Source organism: Pimephales promelas, chromosome 13 (genome assembly GCF_988280905.1).
Source record: "Pimephales promelas chromosome 13, fPimPro1.hap1.1, whole genome shotgun sequence".
Taxonomy (NCBI): domain Eukaryota; kingdom Metazoa; phylum Chordata; class Actinopteri; order Cypriniformes; family Leuciscidae; genus Pimephales; species Pimephales promelas.
In genome coordinates this window covers 12,799,350-12,818,981 of record NC_142781.1, presented here as the reverse complement: position 1 = coordinate 12,818,981, position 19,632 = coordinate 12,799,350, and the positions used below count along the sequence as shown (strand labels likewise).

The 19,632-nt window shown below is 38.5% G+C and overlaps 1 protein-coding gene across 1 annotated transcript; it reads left to right on the top strand.

Moving 5' to 3' along the window:
* Positions 1-682: 682 nt before the first annotated feature.
* meis2b (Meis homeobox 2b) lies at positions 683-19,148 on the top strand. Its single transcript, XM_039693392.2, has 13 exons — positions 683-1,296; positions 1,422-1,651; positions 1,963-2,104; positions 2,336-2,386; positions 2,798-2,848; positions 2,941-3,087; positions 4,605-4,719; positions 11,019-11,158; positions 12,987-13,063; positions 15,386-15,444; positions 15,529-15,618; positions 15,711-15,798; positions 18,105-19,148. Exons 1-12 carry the CDS (start codon positions 1,279-1,281, stop codon positions 15,767-15,769), a joined length of 1,179 nt encoding a protein of 392 aa, XP_039549326.1. The 5' UTR covers positions 683-1,278; the 3' UTR covers positions 15,770-15,798; positions 18,105-19,148.
* The last annotated feature ends 484 nt before the right edge of the window (positions 19,149-19,632 follow it).

The window sequence follows — 19,632 nt, the reverse complement described above, 5'->3', positions numbered from 1 at the left end:
TATTATTATTGTTAAAAAGCATTAAAAATCCACATGTAAATGTCGACTGCAACGTAAATTAAATTGTTCTCTAAATCAAATGAGTTTGTGTTTTCTTCCCATCCGATCTCGTTTCTAATAAAATTGCGTTTAAATATAATTATGATGGAATTGCAGAGAGACAGTCGCGCAGAATTCCCTCAGTGTCGTCAATGCGCAAAAGCGCTTTGAATAAAAGAATGGTGTAACTGCACGGGTTTTTACAGCTCCACATTTAAAATATATGTCTAGTTCCATGCATTAACCATAGTTTCTTACAAAAAGAATGAAAACAACGTCAACATATAACATTAAACTGAACGCAAAATATATATATAACTTTTGAGTTCTTTGGAGAACAGGACAGCTTGATATAATTTACAGAAGGAAAGACGGGAAGAAAAAATATAAATAAGTATAAATGTAACCTAATAACTTCATATATGACGAACACGTCGCCTATTGAACAACGAAGCAGTCCAAATGTATAGTCTGTGGTAAAAATATTTTCAAAGGCTCAAATGCTGTGATGCTCAGCAATTTGTCGAAACAAGGTCCATTCCCAGTTCGACTCAGTGCACTGATCTGATTTTAGCACTTTTAAAAATAAAGACACTCCACCCCTAGTAACAAAACGCAGAGGATGGTGGTGGTGCGTCATCCGCCAGCGTATCCAATGTGAACACTCGCTGGCTACTCGTGGTCATTGCGCTCTTCTTTTCTCTTGCTTTATGTAGAGGTGTCGAGCTGGTAACACCCACCACGCTTCCCAGGCTCAGTCATCAGGGGTTCAGTCTCGTCAAGAGGAACCTGCTCCAGTCACCAACACAATCCCAGTCGAGGCAAAAAGCGTTGGACAATGAGATCCGGATAGTTTTTTTTCTTGCAGTGTTTGCGATGCCAGACACGAACATCCCAGAATTTGGAAAGATTCTTCAGGAAGTCTTTGAAGGGTAAAGTGCATTAGACTGTCAGAGGGTTGAAGTGGAAGCCAATATTGTGCAGCCCTAGTGTGTCGTTTTTTTATGTGTTAAGTTTACATTCATCAAAGTGTAGCAATACGGTCGAATTACTTAAAAGCCAAAAAGCGGCTGAAAAAGGAGCGATCAAAAACTCTTCACAGGACATGCTCTATCATCTCAACGGATTACCAACAGCTCAGTCCTCTTAAACCGGATGCACAAAAGGAATTAAATCACTCAAATTGCTTCCTCGTTGGATAAGATCACAATTTGCACTTAACATCAATAGAAGCGGCATATGCTGATGGCTCAACGGGTACGTTCTCTTAACAAATCCACCGCGTAAAACAACTTAGCCTAAGTCGTAAAGTTTGCTGTTTAATATTTGCCTCACACATTTGTTATTTGAGTTGCCTATGATACGGTTTCTATCTGATGCAGTACGAAGACCTTGCCCACTATGGCGGCATGGATGGAGTTGGGGTTCCGACGTCGATGTACGGGGACCCGCACGCGCCTCGGCCCCTGCCGCAGGTTCACCATTTGAGTCACGGGCCACCGCCACATGCCAACCAACACTACGGGGCCCACGCACCGCACAGCATCATGCCCAGCAGCATGGGCTCGGCTGTCAACGACGCACTTAAAAGAGACAAGGACCAAATTTATGGGTACTTTATTATTTAATTTCTTGCAAGGCATAGTACTTGCTAGGCTATACCCGCGTTTGGCAGTGAAATTAATTTCACTCAGTAAATGACTTTTGCATATCGACATTTTGTAGTATGCTGCAAGTATGCTGCATAATTAAACTTTTAAATGAATTAATTAAACTGTTTGTTTTTCATTACAGAACGCTAGAATCTGACTTAATGAGTGTCACTATCTAAGCAATGCGAGTAAAAACTCCAAAGCCGCATTACTGTCATCAGCACGATTGCAGTTATGATCTAAGCATGTGAATGTTTATTGAATGTTGAAGGCACCCGTTATTCCCGCTGCTGGCGCTGGTGTTTGAGAAGTGCGAGCTGGCCACATGCACACCGAGAGAGCCCGGAGTCGCTGGAGGAGATGTGTGCTCGTCCGATTCATTTAACGAGGACATCGCTGTGTTTGCCAAACAGGTAACTTTTCGATCGAAAAATACACATCTTTTGTTTTAGGATTTGACGATTTCGGTAATTGTAACTAAATGACATTTCTGGGGAAATTTGAAATAATTTGCTTTTGTTTTATATGTATATATATATATATATATATATATATATATATATAGCCTATATATATATATATATTGTTTATATATAGTGTTGTTTTGTAGTTCTAACAAACTTGTAAAAAAATTTTCTATACAGATTCGGGCAGAGAAGCCGTTATTTTCTTCTAATCCAGAGCTGGACAATTTGGTGAGTGTAAGATGTCGTTTGGCACAGCTTTTGTTTCAGGTATATTCGCTTCAGAGCGTTATATGCGAGGATTCTTTGAGGGAAAGAAAGGGAGCTTTAGTGATTTATGAGGCCGCGTGTTATCAGAGGGCGTGGGGGTCTTTGCCCTGGGCTCCCTCAAAGCATCGTCTCTAGAGGAACCTATTTACACTCCTGCTATTGTCATAACATTACAAAGCCAACACTAGCTATATCAGACGTGTGAAGTTTTTGATGTGAGTGTGATTTCTCGCGCGATTAGAATATAATGTAGAATATAAATGTTTTTTTTATTAGAATAACCAAAGTTTATTATTCTCAAGCCTATTATTATTGTTGTTTAAAGTTGTTATTTATTTAAATATTTCACGCATGAATTTACTCTTTCCTCAGATGATTCAATCAATACAAGTATTACGATTCCATCTTTTAGAACTCGAAAAGGTATGTTAATTATAATTATTATTATTATTATTTTATTATAAAATTGTTATATTGTTCTAGTGATAATAAACATTGATTTTTTTTTTCATCAGGTGCACGAGCTTTGCGACAACTTTTGTCATCGGTATATTAGCTGTTTGAAGGGCAAAATGCCCATTGACCTGGTAATTGATGAACGGGATGGGTGCAAGTCCGACTTCGACGACCTCTCGGGATCCTCGACGAATCTCGCAGATCACGTGAGTTTTTAATTCGCTTTCTATGACATCATAAAACAGGGCAATTAGATAGCAGAGCTGTTTGTATGTTTACAGTAGAGGCTATTAAAGTTTCCAACAAAGGAAAAACTGAAAGTGCCATTTATTGTGTATGGTGTAAACTGCTGAAGAGAGTGAAAAATCTGTTTTCTGATATTTTTTTTTTTGTTTACCAGAAAAAAAAAATTTGTAGAGCCTAAGCATCTATTTTTCTCCTTTATTAATATCCACAATGCATCTTAGTCATAAACACAGAGAGAACAAGAGAGGTAATTACGTATATGCTAATTTATTTAAACAACATTATCCAAATCCATTTCTCTATGCTCTAATATGAATCATTAAGACATTGCCCCAGGATATATCTTATTTCCGAAGAGGTATGATGATGATGATGAAGATGGTGATGTTGGGTGCAGGTGTTGTTAAGGGTCAGGGTTTTCCCCCCACTGTCCACCCCTCCGTTAGCCCTAATGATCAACGTTACATTTGCACGTGAATGCGCTATTGTCTTTGAACTGATTGGATTGTTATTGTCAAGCAGGAGGGGAGTCTTTTTTTCACTCAGAGACCAACAGTGTGTTCTTTACAGTTGTGCTTCCTATTATCAACGCACCACCCCCTGTCACAGGAACAAAACCCCAGAATTAAGAAGAACGGGACTTTACAATCTGCTTCGCTCTGTTCCGTGTCAAAATGAGAAGGAGAGGTTATAGTCAGAGAAAAACTATAACCTTTTATGACAGGCTTCCGTGTAAAACGGTTGATGACTTTTCCCATCCACCAGACTCCTGTAAATAGATCTGTGGATGGTGAGGTCTACCCGTCATACATTCACTTGGTCAGCTGAAATTCATTTGACGAATATGTACCTTTGTGCGCTTGACGATAACTGTAATCTTTTATTGATGCTCCCGTAATGCCTTATCGATTTACAAGTGTGCAGTGTGACACAAAACAATTTGAATTACGTGATGAAAGGAGACAGTGGCCTTCTGAAACGTTATTAACGGCCTACACACACACATAAACACACAAACCCACAGACTGCTTTTGTACTTCCTAATGAGAAAACAGTGAAGGGTCTTATTCACACAGCTTTATTGTTGTAGGAGCTTATTCTGGCCTTTTCTTAGAGCTCTTTAGCTGATCACCATCAGGCAAACAGCTGACGCTAAGGGCCTGAAGAGGAACGGCTGCTGTTTGCCTTCATGTTGAGCCTGTGTAAGTTCTTTATACCCTGTTTTGGATAAAAAGGGGACGCCGTTGGTTTTCTTGTGAGCATTTACGGACAGACATCAGGAGAAGCAGTTACTCCATTCAGGGCTCCATATAGGACTTGTATTTGTGTTTGTTTGGATCACGCGTTTCAGTTGTCTTTAATTTGGTCGGACTAACTTTTCAGCGCAGATATGGTAACTAGGCGCTAGGTTTTCAAAATAGCATGTGTGTGTTGCTAGTGTTAGTAATGTAGCCTTCTTTTTAATGTGGAACCTCAGAATCCAGCGTCCTGGAGAGACATGGACGACGCTCACTCTACTCCCTCAGTCGGCACCCCGGGACCCTCCAGCGGGGGACATGCCTCTCAGAGCGGAGACAACAGCAGTGAGCTAGGTAGGAAAACCTGTCAGTTTTACTATCACATCATAATGTGCTTTGTTGGAAAGACTCGTCTTAAAGGGATAGTTCGCTTTGAAATTAATTTTTGGTATGTTTTAATACGGTTTCCACGGAATTTTCAATTTTGATATGTTTAGGTCGAACTGTTCGTGTCTATCCTATGTAATGGAGGTCTATAGTCACCACCTCAAAGAGCATGCACAGAGAAGACCAAATTAATCATTATTTAATGACTCGTAAATGTAAGTACACACTGATGGCCTAAGACAAGAAACGAGCGGTTTGTGTGAGAAAACAAACAGTATTTATATTGTTTTTACCTCTTGTAACCACAGCCACAAAGCGCCCACGTTCTCACAGATCACTTGGACGTGGCTATCAATGTGTACTTACATGCTCTTTGAGGTGGTGACCATAGACCTCCATTATATGACTGATAGACACGAACGGTTTGACCTAAAAATATCAAAATTGAAAGTACTGCGGAAACAAAGACACCTACATCTTGGATGCCCTTGAGGTAAGCTAATACATACCAAAAATTAATTTCAAAGTGTAATTCAGATTTCAAGCTTCGAGTAGCATTTTCACTGAGGTTGGATTTTAATGTTTTTACATCATACACTGAAAAAACGCAACCTAAAAATGGCAACATCTAACAGTCAAAAAATAGTGCTTAATTAAATAATTTATACCAACTTATTTTATAAAAATTGCTCTTTTAGACAGGTTACCACTTTTTTTCCAGTGTATATTGTACTTTGTTTACAACAAGCTACTTTGTGGAGTTGAATTTCATAATTTGTTAACGCGCGTGGCTGTAAACGGCATTTACTAATCAAAGTCACGTGTCATTGTTCGTGTCATCGTTGCGATGGTTCACTGAGCTGGTTTTACGATTTAACTGTGCACACAGTAGGTGCTTAATGTTCTTGAAAGGTTAAGGGTCTAATTTAATTTACCAGATCTTCCATTTGCATGCCACTCTTTTTTTTTTCTTTATTTATATCGCGATCTGCCACTTCATATTTATACTCCCTTATTTATTTATTTGTGTGTGTAATTGCTTAAGTGAAAATAGCCTTCAGGGTTTCTCACCTCCTTTTAACCATCAGACATCAATAGCCTGACCATTATGCAGAACAATAGCAAGATGTTGTACAAGACAAGAGAAACCCGAATCAAAAGCCAGTAGCCAGATTGTAATTCTCTAACAAATCGGCCTTAGTGTGACAAAATAAATGTAAAATGTTTGGCATAGCAGCAATGCCGGTAGTCTTTCTGCAATGCAAAAGAGAGAAAAGCATTGGGTGGCTGCATTTTTTCTCCACACAAGGCTTTTTTTTTTTTAAACAACAGTGGGGGGACATCCAAGACCCACGGCCTTTTGACCCCAAAGAGCACGCATTGAAGAAGGGGAAGAGGAATGACCCCTGCCGGCCCGAAGGACAGAGCACTTCAAATACTGGTCACAATGGAGGGGTGATATCTGGGGTGATCAGAGGCTGAGGTTGGGTTAGAATCAGGGACATCTACCTGCTGCTCCTCCAGGAGCCACTTTGGATCAGTGTTCCTCCCTTTATCATTCAAGAGATCGGTAAAGCAAACACCTTTTTCCATTACAAGTGAATGGGGGGTCTTACGTCAGTCACCCAACTCCAGTCCAAAGGATTACTGGGCCTCTTCAAAGCACCTGTCTCTTGTAGGGGGTTCCCTTTGTGTGTTGCACATCAGTAGAAGTCGCTCCTGTCGGGGGAACCTTCAAGTAAGGCCCGAAGAGGCGCTCCTCGGTCCTCAGTCCGGGTGGTTTTTAAGAACCGGCATCTCACCTCGGTGATTTCGGGATGGCAGCGAGGGGGTTTTCCACAGCTATCCTAAACATGTGCCTTGTTGGTGGGAATGCAGAGCCTAGGAATGTCCATCACAAAGGCCGAAAGGGAACAAAGGGAAGCTGCAGGACATTCCAGGCCAGTGGTTACCTCTAAGGCCGCTGAAAGACACAGGCTGAGACAGGATGTTTACATCTATATCTGAACCCTCAATGGAGGTGAAATCCCAGCATGAAGCGTAGCGGACCAACAACAAGTGTCAAGAGGCGATGCCTCCGTGTTTCTGCAGTCGTCGATACCACCCAACTGCGGTCCAATCCCATGTTCCTCCAGATCATATCATGGCCACGGGGGACAAGAGGATAAGAGCATCTAATCAATATGCTTTAAGCGAAACGATTAGCGAGAACAAAATCATCTGCGTCCGTCCAGTAATTATCCAGTCTGTTGCGTCCAGTAGTCAGAATTATGGCCCCTTCGGAGAAGTATAGTTCGTGATAGATTGAGGTCATGGCGAGCTCATTAAGCAAGCAAACTGGATTTATTCTGTGATGCGTGCGGGGTGGCAGTCATCAGACCCGGCTAGTTTGCGCCGGGCACCCTTTGTCTTGGGGACATTCATCTATCTCCAGTTCATCTAATTATCAGCATGAGAACAACGCGGAGCGTTTTTAGCTTTTGGACCTTGTCATCTCTCGGACGCTGAAGGTACCGTGATGTGACGCGGCCGCCGTGAGGGTCGGCTTGAAGGATGTGGGAAAACCGGTTTAAAAAAAATTCGACTTCGACTTGACGTGTTTTATATGCATATGCTCATCTGCCTTCAGAAGTTTTGCTTTATATGTCCAAGTGAAAGTGTGTGTGTGTGTAGGGGGGGGGGGGGGTGGGCTGTAGATTGAAGCTAGAAGCCTCTTCTCCATGTCTTAGGGTGCTGTTTTTCTCGAAACAGCCCGAGGGCTTACTCCAGCCTCCTCCAGGCTGCTCCGGCCCCCCTCTGCGCTGCGCGTGCAGACTCCGGGGCCGGGGAGTGAGGTAGGGCTCAGGGAGCTGCAGCCTTTAAAGAGAGTGCAGTCGCACAGGCTGCATGGGCCAAGTTGCCAGGGAACAGTCAGAAGCGATTAGCGTCGGGTTGGATCAGCCCTCCGGCCTTCGTTTTCTGGAACAGGAGGAGAGAGGCTCGAGGAGAAGGAGGGGGAGAGAGTGTTTGAGGCTTCCTTAGATGTAAGGATCTCACCCAGCTCTCTTTATCTATCGTTTTCCCCTTTTCTTTTCTTTTCTTTTCGTTTATCTTCTTCTAGTATGACCTATTGTTCCTCCCCAAATTTTGTTTTATACTTTCAGAATATCTTACTTTTCTTCATTTTCTTTTTCTTTTCAATCTTTATAGCACCTGAAGATGTTTTGTAACACTGAAAATGTCACTTTTTCAGTATTTTTTTTAATAATCTTATTCTATTTTGCCTTTTTTCTTATACTTTCTTATATTTTCTGAATAACTAACTTTTTTATTCATTATCAGTTTTTTTCTAGCACCTTTTTGCTGCAAAATGTATTAATGTCAATTAATCACATCTAAAAAGTTTGTTTTTATACAAATAGAATATATATATATATATATATATATATATATATATATCAATTAATCACATCTAACAAAAGTTTGTGTTCATATAATATATATATATATATATATATATATATATATAAACAATAATTTTGTTAGATTTGACAGCACAGATTTTTTTTCCTACATTTAATTTTAGATAATTTAATTTCACTATTTTCATTTTCTTTCATATATTACTTTGTTCATTCTATCACCTTTTAGATATTTAATTTTCATGAAGACTGCATCTGTTTTTTTAATGTCCCATTTTAAAATCTTTTTTTTCTTCTCTTTCAAAAAAAATATTCTCTCTAACCTTTTTGATATTTGATACATTTTTCATTTCATGTTAACATTTTTCTTCTCTTTTAAATTTTTTCCAAATATAAAATATAACTTTTATATAACCTTTTTCATATTTGATTTTCATGGACACACACACACACACACACACACACACACACACACACACACACACACACATCCTCATGTTTTCTTTTCTGTTTCCCCCCTCTTTTCTCACTTTTTCTTTTCTTTCATACCCTTTAACAACATATTACAGTACTTTCAAATACTTTTTCTTCATATTCACATTGAAACCCGTAACTATCTGTGCCGGTTAAGACTGTGGTCGACAATCAAACTCCTGAAAGCATAATGAGAAGGAACAGCAGTCTGTGTTGTGTAGACAGACAGTGTGTGAGACCACTGCCCTGCCCTTGACTTGAATTTTGATTACAGCATCAGTCAGCCTGAAGTCCATCCACCACCCCCCTTCTTATATTCAAATGTCATTATTCATTATCTGAAATATTAATGCATGAATATGGCGCATACAGTCGCCTTTGATTGATGCATCCAAAAAAACAAGGAGACACAGCAGGGCCAATCTTAAGAAAAGTAGGGTTCCTGTCCCGCCTCCGGGGAGGAGTCCCTCAGATACATTATTCACACACCCTCCGGGCAGGCTTTCAAGGCATCTCTACCCTCAGGGCAAGAAAAATAAGCATGACTGTTAAAAGTAAATCATCTTGCCTGATGCACAGTTAATGGAAGAGGGAAAGAGGGATGGAAAGAAAGAGAGAAAGGAGGGTGGGGAGGAGGACAAGACGGAAACCTTAGTTTAAAAGCGGCCTCCTGCCTGGCTCTGATCTTAAACTAGATTGGATGGTAATGGAATGAAAGCAAGCTTGATGTTATCAGAGAGCACACAGTTCAAAAAGCATTGTTTTCTTGAGCATCACTTGAGCTTACAATATGCATCATTCACGGCATTCTGGAATAAGAATTGCTACCAGCTTCCGACCGGTAAAAAAAATTATCAAATGTATCATCAAAGTCCCAATTAAAAGTTAGATGAATGCTCCAACTATGTAAAACAAATAAAAAATAGCAGCCATCTGAATAGTTAAAAGTAGCTGAGTTGTCATTTCAACACATTATCATAGCCAGTTTTCAAAAGCTCTTTCTTTGTTCTGAAACATTTTGCAAGAGTAAATAGGTGAGTTATTTTATATAAAAAATTTATTAATGCAACATTATTTATGTAATTAAATGTCTATTATTTATTATTAGTCGTGAATACATACGTATATATATATATATTACACGGCTCTGTGGAGTTTGATTGGTCAATCACACCATCCAGCGGTATGATATTCCCTGATAACAACTGGTAAAAACTGATAAGGCTCGTCCTGGGAACCAAAGCCATCGCTATTTACTTGCTAGGAACGTTTTTTTTCTTCGTGGAAGTTTTGCGTTTGGTGAGCTAATAAAATATTAAAACTCAAATCAATATTTTGTGCACAATTATTTAATTATTGAATTATTTATTATTAAATAGCTGTCTTGTGTCATACAACCGCAGCTGCTGCCATTTTACAATGATTGTACTGTACACTGTAATGGATTATAAGATACAAGCAGGTTAGATTTTAAAACAGTTGCATGTCAAATCAATATCTCTTAACCCCATAATTATTTATGTGGCGAAACGGCATGTAATAAGCGGCATGACTGTACCATATGCCTTAAATATCCGTCTAGTTTGCCGCTTGCTAGCAACTACTTTCTAATAAAATATTTCAACTCAAGCCAATATTTTGTGTCTAATCATTTACTTATGTGGCAAGAATCCATATAACAAGTGGGATAATGTACATCCATATACACACTCATTCACATCAATCTAGTTCAAGGTGCTACAGTATGACCGCTGTGGTTCAATTCCCAGAGAATCAATGCAAGAAAAACTACAATAGCTAAAGTGTGTGTACGTGCACTAACTAAACTTAGTCACATCTGGCAATTAGGAGTTTAGCGCTGCACCACAAACCAATTACCAACATAAATTCTGAAGTCGAACACGACTCTTCCCAACAACCACTAACAGGCGTTGCTTTATTTATGTTTTTCCCGAGTTTTTCGACGTTATTTTGAGTGCTAATGCAGATCAGATATTCTCTTTGCAGTGCCAAGTCTCCCTTCCCCATTCAAGCATGGAGCCTGGACATTCATTACCCCTTGTCAAAGACAAAACTCACATTGAATTAATAGCACTGGGGTTGGTGCAGAGCTTTCCTCGAGATCCCTGACATTGAGACAGCGAGAGAGAAATCTCGCTCTGTTGATTAGCGTTCCCTCTCGCTGCATGGATACTTCTGCTCGCCGCGGTCCTTGTGTTACTGTTGCTAATCAAAACAAGCCCCCCTGCGTGACTCTTTCACATCGCGTTTGTGAGTGGCACTGGTGATCGCTCTGAATAAACAACTGAAGGTGATGTTTTATCTCATTAAAATGACTTTCTTCTTTTTGCTTTTTCTCTCTCGCCCTGCTTTCACACTGTTGTTTATCAGGAGATGGCTTGGATAACAGCTTGGCATCTCCGGGAACTGGGGACGAGGACGACCAGGACAAGAAACGGCAGAAGAAGAGAGGGATCTTTCCTAAAGTGGCGACCAACATCATGCGGGCGTGGCTCTTCCAGCATCTTACGGTAACGCTCCTTTCCGGAAATCGGAAGTCTGCGTGAAAACGGGCCGGATCGTTTTGACGTGTCTCTTGGCGAATTAGTTCAATCCCGCTGTTCTCAGCTCAGCGGCCTGCATCCAAACCGCATTAAAACTAGCAGGGTGTGTTATTATCTGTCTCTCTCGGCCCTCCCATCCATTTCGCTTGTCAAAACCGAGGGTCGTATTCGCCTCGGGGTGAGTACGTTCCAGCCAAACTTGCTGGTTTGGGGCTGATTTGTGGCATTCTTAACCCTCTTGAATCGCTGCACATATTCACCGCTCCACCTCCTTAAATTCCCACAATTCTTCCTGTTTTCCATTCTCTTTCAGAATTCCTGCACTTTCTAAGAGCTACACAGGTCTTGTACACATAGTAATCCTTTCCCTTTTACCCACCTTTAGAGTTTAGAGATAAAAAGGAGAGCCTAATTGAATTATCCTCTCTCTGTTCCCAGCTCCTTTTCAGAGCAATTTGTGAAGCAAAAGTGTTTCCCATTGCAGGATGTGTCCTCTGACAAAAAAAAAAAAAAAAAAAGTGTTAGAGGGGACTTTGGCCTCTGAATGGCCTCCATTGCAACACCCAGGCGATCATGCATTCATTTGGGGTCGGGGCTGAATGAAAGCTGCTGGATTACGTTTTGTCGGGTTCTACTTTGAGCCAGTGTGCGGCGTTTGAGGTGGGAGGGGGGGGGGGGGGACTCTTACATATGGTCTAAGCCTCCATCTTTTGTGACCTATTCAGAGGTCCACGATAAAGACCCCCTGTGCTGACAATCTTAAAGAAAGGTGGAACATTAAGATTCAGTGGAACATTACAGTTATAACTGGAACGAGATAGAGAGATCTCCTTTGGCATGCAAATGGGGACGAGGAGGGGGCTTCCTAGTAGACGTAAGTGCAATATGAGCGATTCTTTGAAAGTGAGCTTTAAAGTAGGTTCCTCGCTGAACTTTAACGGACAATCACTGCGCAACCTGCCCAGAGAGCTTTTTGATAAGAGTTTAAAGATGGATCCCAGAGCCCAGCTTGCATTCGGCCGTCACTGGCTTGTGTAGAAAGGGGGCAGGGCTTACAGTCATCCATCACCACAATGACAGCTAGCAAGCCAGGAGGTGAGCAGGGAAATCTCCGTCAGTGTGTTTGAGAGAGAGCGAGACATGGAACAGGACTCATCCCTCACCGGTGACCACGGGAGGTGAGGCCATGACAGTGCCAAAATTGGTGCACACCCACGACCCGGGACTGTCTATACATTCACCCCTGCCTGCCATCTGCTGCCCTCCCTCTGCACTCACAGCGAGAGCAAGAAGATCAGGGGCCAGGGGCCACCGCGGGGCCACCAAGGGCCAAGCCCTATTCAACCCTAAACAAAACTCTCCATTGTCTCTCTTTCACACCCACTCGATCATTTGTCAAGTAATGTCAAATAATGTCAAACAAAACCACGAGCGCTCAGCCAATAGGACGCGGGGAAATTCTCCAACTCAGGGCTGCATGTGGGAAGTCTATCATACATAATGATGTAATTTCCTGAAAGAGTCATATGGGATCCACGTTTTTGCCCGGAGTCTCACATTTGGTGGCTGAAGTCATTAGTCATTTAAACAGATTGGTTTTTAAGAAAAAGTAAGGCCATTTTGATTTGCTTTATTAATGGGGACTGCGAGGAGAAATACACAACTCTAAAAAATGAGGACATTTACATGTTCCATTCATTATTGCTTTATGGATCATCGGACAGCAATGTTATTAACTGCGGAGGTTTCTTACACATTAATCTAATTTTTCTTCTTGTTTTTTTTTGTCTTGCAGCACCCCTACCCGTCCGAAGAGCAGAAGAAGCAGCTAGCACAGGACACAGGCCTCACCATCTTACAAGTGAATAACTGGTGAGTAACCTTTGACCTTTGACTTTTGACTCGCCAGATTGACCTCCCAGCACTTCGAAGTCAGGGTCGGGGATCTCTGTAACATTTCCATTTTAAGTCCGGTGATCCTGATTTCTCACACTATTATAAGACGGTGTTCAAAGACCCTATGAGACAATTAAAAGTTAGAATAGGAGCGATGATGAGGTTTGCTAAGGTCTCCGAGGGGCTTTTAGAAAAGTTGTCAAATGTTATGTTAGGATTCGGGAATGCTGTTCGGTCACCAGAGTTCCCCTGAATGTTAATAGATGTTATTGGATTACACAAATGTGATACTCATTCTCAGTTTGAATATGTGAAAAGGAAGTGTATGTATGATATTAGTATGAAATGATAGATTACCAATAGGCACAGCGAAAAAAAGTTTTAAGCTGAGATTTTTTTCATTACATATTTGTTTTTTAGTCTGCACGCTTTTAAACTGTACAAATGTGATACTTATTTGATACTACTTTATTTATTTTTAATTTACCACATATGCTCTCATAATAAAATTAGTGCTGGGCAACCATTAATCGCAATTAATCGCATCCAAAATAAAAGTTTGTGTTTACATAATACATGTGTGTGTACTGCGTATAATTCTTTTGTATATATAAATACACACACACATGCATGTACATATTTTAGAAAAAAATGTTATTTATATATAAAATATTAATATTTATATATAATATAAATTATGTATAAATATACATACATTATATACAAGCACATATTTCTAAAATATATACAAGCATGTGTGTGTATGTATATATTAGAGGTCGACCGATATTGGATTTTACCGATAACGATAGCTAGGTTGGGCTGTACTTGCCGATAACCAATTAATCAACCGATAGTTTTTAAAATTGATATATACATAAGAATTATATGCAGCAGTACACACACATGTATTATGTAAACGCAAACTTTTATTCAAGTTTCGCGATCGCGATTAATCGTTTGGATAGCATACACTACTTCAATCAGCACTATTCTTGAGCTGGAAAGTTTAATATTTTTACTTTATTTACAAAATTAAGTTTTAATTTTAGATTTATTTCATTTTATTCGATTCGATTCGATTTATTTAATTTTTTTTATTTTCCATGAGATCTGTGTGTGTATAGTGTGTAATGTGTTTAATGTCTGTAATGTGTGTGTATTTAGATATATTTAAATCATATAATGTAGATAATTCAATTCGATTCTACTTTTATTTACCATACACTGTAAAAAAAAAATATATTTTCAAGATTTGTTATCACAACATTATTTCTTTTGTCAAATCAACTTAAATAATTTATTTAGTTCAGATAACTTATTATTTTAAGTTTCTGATGACTAAATTAATCTCCTTCATTGTATTAACTCACTTTGTCCAGTTCAATCAACTTAAAATTTTAAGGCAACCAGATTACTCATTTTTTTAAGTTAAAACCAACAATATTTTTTAATAAAATGTCAACAAAAGCATTTTTTTTACTCATATATATTCATAAAGCAGACAAGTTTTTGTTTGATAAAAAAGTCTTTTAAATTTTTTTTTTAATAGAAAATGGACAATGTAGATTTGTACCATACACTAACATGTGTTTACCACGACCAAATAAGGTGTTCACAAACATTTGGCTAAGACTCATTGTCTATGAGTAATTCCTTCCCCCATTACATGTCAGGGGCATTTCCTACCTCTCTGTTACGGGCTGCTGAAGCATATTAGTGTCTGAAAAGCAGTTAGGCTAATCATACCCTCAGGCTGCCAGGCCAATGCTATATCAATTGAATATTTATTGAGCAATGACCCCTTTACTTGATTCACTAATATATTGCGGCAAGAAGCGCAATTAAAGCAAGTCTTAAAAAAAGAGATTAACTTTAGAGTGCTGAGGAAAGGGAAAACAGACCGCAAATCAAACAAATCTATTTGTTTTTATTGTCCTCAACCATAAAATCCACCATTAAACGGAATGTTTCTCAAAACGTAATTTGTAAAAGGTGTTAAAATCTCTCTATTAAGAAAACCTCAGCTTGTTTACATTATAAATTAGACAATTTCTTTGGTCTGGCGCTTAAACAGTGCATTAGCTTCTTCTTTTTTTTTTTTTTTCTTTGTGGACTCCTGACAGGTCCATTAACCCAAAGGCCCAGGAGAAATCGCACTGCATTAAGGAATATTTTGCAGTAAATCATAGCAAAGAGCTCACAGTAGTAAAAGTCCTGAGTGTTTAAATAAGAGTAAAATATACTGTGTGCGCTCAGTAATATAAATAGATTTAGTAAATGTCTTCTCTTTGACAGGTTTATCAATGCTCGAAGAAGAATCGTGCAGCCCATGATTGATCAGTCTAACAGAGCAGGTAAAGTGCAGGTTTATTTTCTACAATCTTTACTATCACAGTGTGCATATACATCACATGTATACCGTGTCTCTGTGTGTTTAGTAAGTCAAGGATCCGCTTACAGCCCTGACGGTCAGCCAATGGGTGGCTTTGTGCTAGACGGCCAACAACACATGGGTCTTCGGCCTGGCGGTAAAAGCGATATGATAATAATTGCGCATAACTCATGTTTAGTGCTGCATGTGTTTTTATTGTTTTCTTAATTTTGTTTCTTCGTCTCACAGGTCCCATGGGAGGTATGGGTATGAACATGGGCATGGATGGACAGTGGCACTACATGTAAACGCCTCCCCTGCTTCCCAAATCATAAACGTAAGGAAACGCTTTGGTACTTAGAGCATCCCCTCTCCTTTCAGTCGGCGTGCGAAATCTGATTATGGTGGCAATTCTCTCTCCAACGACGACGACTCCCCCCATCACACACCCCCCCCCCCCCCCCTCACGCGCACACACTCGCGCGCACCTTCCTTCCCCGGCTCCATCTTCGCTGCCTGTCTCTGACAGTCCACAAATCAAGACGTATCGCTCGCCGCGGGCGGCCTGGCATGGAGAATTTTATTTAATACCCACACTGTGCTGCCCAATGAGCCCCTCCATAATGACACTTACCTTGATTAATAGAGCTCTTTATATGTAAATAGGCACCGCATCCAGTTCTCCAATCGTGCCAACACAGCCCTTTCCTCTCAAATAACAACCTCATCCTCCGCTAATGAAGGGAGAGGAGAGGGGAGGCGAGCGGAGGTTAACACCCCCCCGCCGAAGCCACAGACACATTGAGATATCACTAGCTCCGGCTCGCAGGAGCCAGATACACGCCGGCTAAATAATTTCCAGACTATTTAATCCTACCTTTTTTTGATTGAATTATCATCGAGTCGTTACTGTAATTGCGTCATTTAGAGGAATGTTTTCCCCGTCCTTAATTCGCTCTGGTTAAACACCATATGCTGGCGGATCGTTGGGATCATTACGAAGATCTGTTTTCCTGCATAAAGCGGATAGAGACACGTTTATGATCTTTGAGGCAGGTGTATGTTTATTTAAAAGAATATTCAGAGTTGGGTGCAGGTTAAGTTTTGAGAGCATTTGTTGTGTAATGTTCATTACCATGAAAAATATTTAGATTTCTTTTAAAAAAGAATGTATTCAAGTGAATTTGCTCAGAAATTTGAAGTTTATTATTTTATAAAAGCACTTATATATTGATTTGTTTTGTTATAACTTGTGTATTGTTTGAGGTGTAAGGCTGATTCACTGTAAAAAAAAAAAAAATGATATGATCAATAAGTCATATCAACATATTTTTATCATTACTGTAACTCAAAGTAATTTAACCAATTTTGATTTAACTTTTTAAGTTGGTTTAACTACACTGTAAAAAAATATTGTTGATTTAACTTAAAAAAAAAAGTAAGTAGCCTGGTTGCCTTAAAATTTTAAGTTGATTGAACTGGAAAAAGTGAGTTAATACAATGAAGGAGATTAATTTAATCATCAGAAACTCAAAATAATAAGTTATCTGAACTAAATAAATTATTATAAAGTTGATTTGACAAAAGAAAATATGTTGTGATAACAAATCTTGAAAAAATCTTTTTTACAGTGTAATAAGTTGGTAACATTTTACAATGTTATATTTTTTTTAACGTTAGTATTGTATTGTAACAGTATTTATTAATATTAGTTAATACAAATCCATACACAATTTTTAAGTGCAATCAACTTGGATATTTAAATCATTTCAACTTAAATTTACTTAAAAATGAGTTGAATCTTGTATAACATAAAAACAAGTTGAAAATTGCTCAACTTATTTTGATGAGTTAAAGCAACATGAAAAACATTTGTTGTCATAACTTATTGATCATATCATTTTTTACAGTAAATCTGTTGTTTGTTCATGTTAGCTCACTAACTAAAGTTAAAAAATACAACATTTGACTTAATAATTTAAATAAAAAAAATAACATTAACTAAGTTTAGTAAAAGATGGATTGTTCATATTTAATGTTAACTAAAGTATTACACTATATGATTTGTAATCACAACATTATTTCTTTTGTCAAATCAACTTAAATAATTTATGTGGTTTAACATAATATTTTAAGTTTCTGATGATTTAATCAATCGCCTTTATTGTATTAACTCAATTTTTCCATTTCAATTAACTTAAAAAATGAAGTAACCTAGCTGCCTTAAAAATTTAAGTTAAACCAACAATTTTAATGAGTTGAAATGACTTATACAGCCAATTCGATTAAAATGTTTGTTTTAAGTTGAATTAGGGGGAAATGTTTTACAGTGAGTCGTTTTGATGGTAATTTGGGGCTTTTAGACGACGCGTCGTAAAATTGGATATCACTTTACTTGCTTTTTTCACACTAAATTCGTTTACATTTTGTGGCAACTCAATCGCATATTTTAAAGTGCTTTCACTTCCATTATAAATGCCTCGATGAGATCCAGATTTTGCTTTTTTTTTAAGACTAAACATTTTTTTTTTTCAGGTATCAACATGTGCCCAGAATATTTCTGCAATGTATTTTTGTTTTTGTTTCACAGTGTAGATGTGGGTGAATAAATCTCTCAATGTTGTTTCCCCCTCTATGTTTTAGGTTTTGATGGTGGCCTCAGGAATAGTCCCAGTGCTGGCCAGAGGCATGAGGAGTCACGTCATCACATTCGTCCTCACCTGATCCTCTTTTCACGAGACCCTCCCAAATCTCCCACAGACCTCCCTCATCATCTGGCCATCAGATCTCCAGCCAAAGGACCTTCCAAAGGAGCACCACCTTAACAAAAACAGACTTGAAGCATTTGTGCCAAAAGAGACTTCTGAAAAGACAACTGGGAGATCTTTTCTTTTTAAATTATTTATTTATTCTTGTTATACCGTCAAGAAGCACGGGGACCACACCATTTTGTGCACTTTTGCTCAACCGTAGAGTGGCCGCCCCCCCAGACGCGAATATCCCATACCTCCTGACGCACAAGTGCACACGTTCATATTAAATGTGGAATATAGTAAAAGATGCTAAAAGCCCTCAAGAACTGAAATGTGAGTGTATGATGAGTTTTTGTTTGTTTTTCATTCTTTTGGGAAATGTTCAATGTTTGGGTTTGTGTCACTGACTGTAGATTTAGACCTTTGCTTCCTCAAAGTTTGAGGGAAATGAAACCACTCGAAGGGGATCACACATCTGACACGAATTCCAGTATCTGAAACCACAAAGTCTTCCCCACATGAAGTGTTTTGGAAAGCATCACTGAGGAAATGAGTTGTGCGTTTATTTGTTGAATTGGGTGCTCTTGTAAGGCTAAGTATGCCTGGAGGAGTTTTTAAACCACTAGAGATGTTCCATTGTACATAATTATGTAAATGTTATTTGTAAAACACATCAATGTGAAATAGGCATTCAGTCGAGATCCTTTAAAATTGGACATGAGACATTGTTGTACATTTTGGGTCCGTTCTCGCTCTTGATTTTCTCTATGGAAAAAGTCGATTATATGTTTGTTGATGTACTGCTAATTTGATCGATTCTGTCGCTCTGTCCATTTTTTTTTTGTTCCTTTTAGGAGTCTTTTAAAGCAGTACAGTATTTCTACACAGTCAAAAGTCGAATTCTTGTAATAAATGCTTCATTTTCAAAATGTTACCTAAATCACTTGCTTTGAATGTCGTCGTGTTATTTCATGCATTGAATCGATATTGATGCGACTTGCGGTTAAAATTAATTTAGGCTAGAAATAGGCCTACAAATATCTTTATATTAATTATTTATTTATTTATTCATTTATTTTTAATTAAATGCAACTGTGCTGCATTTTTTAAAGTAATCATCAAATGGATCAAAAGAAAGTAGACGCAAACGCAACTGGCCGTTACAAAAATCGCTAACTATGTTGCAGTGTCATGTTACATGTAGTAACTTAACTATAAATGAATTGCATGCAACAAAGCCCAATTCTAACCCTAAGCATATAGTTCATTATTATTACTCAGTAGCCTAATTTATCTGTAACACGGACACTTTTTGAAATAAACCAAAAAAATATTTTAAACGTTTAGGCTATATATATATATATATATATATATATATATATATATATATATATATATATAACATTAATATATATAAA

Bases quoted from the DNA above. Each gene is read 5' to 3' on its own strand.
- meis2b (XM_039693392.2), top strand. The intron at 1,652-1,962 runs GTACTTTATTAT...TGAATGTTGAAG, and splicing joins GACAAGGACCAAATTTATGG to GCACCCGTTATTCCCGCTGC. The intron at 2,387-2,797 runs GTGAGTGTAAGA...CTCTTTCCTCAG, and splicing joins ATCCAGAGCTGGACAATTTG to ATGATTCAATCAATACAAGT.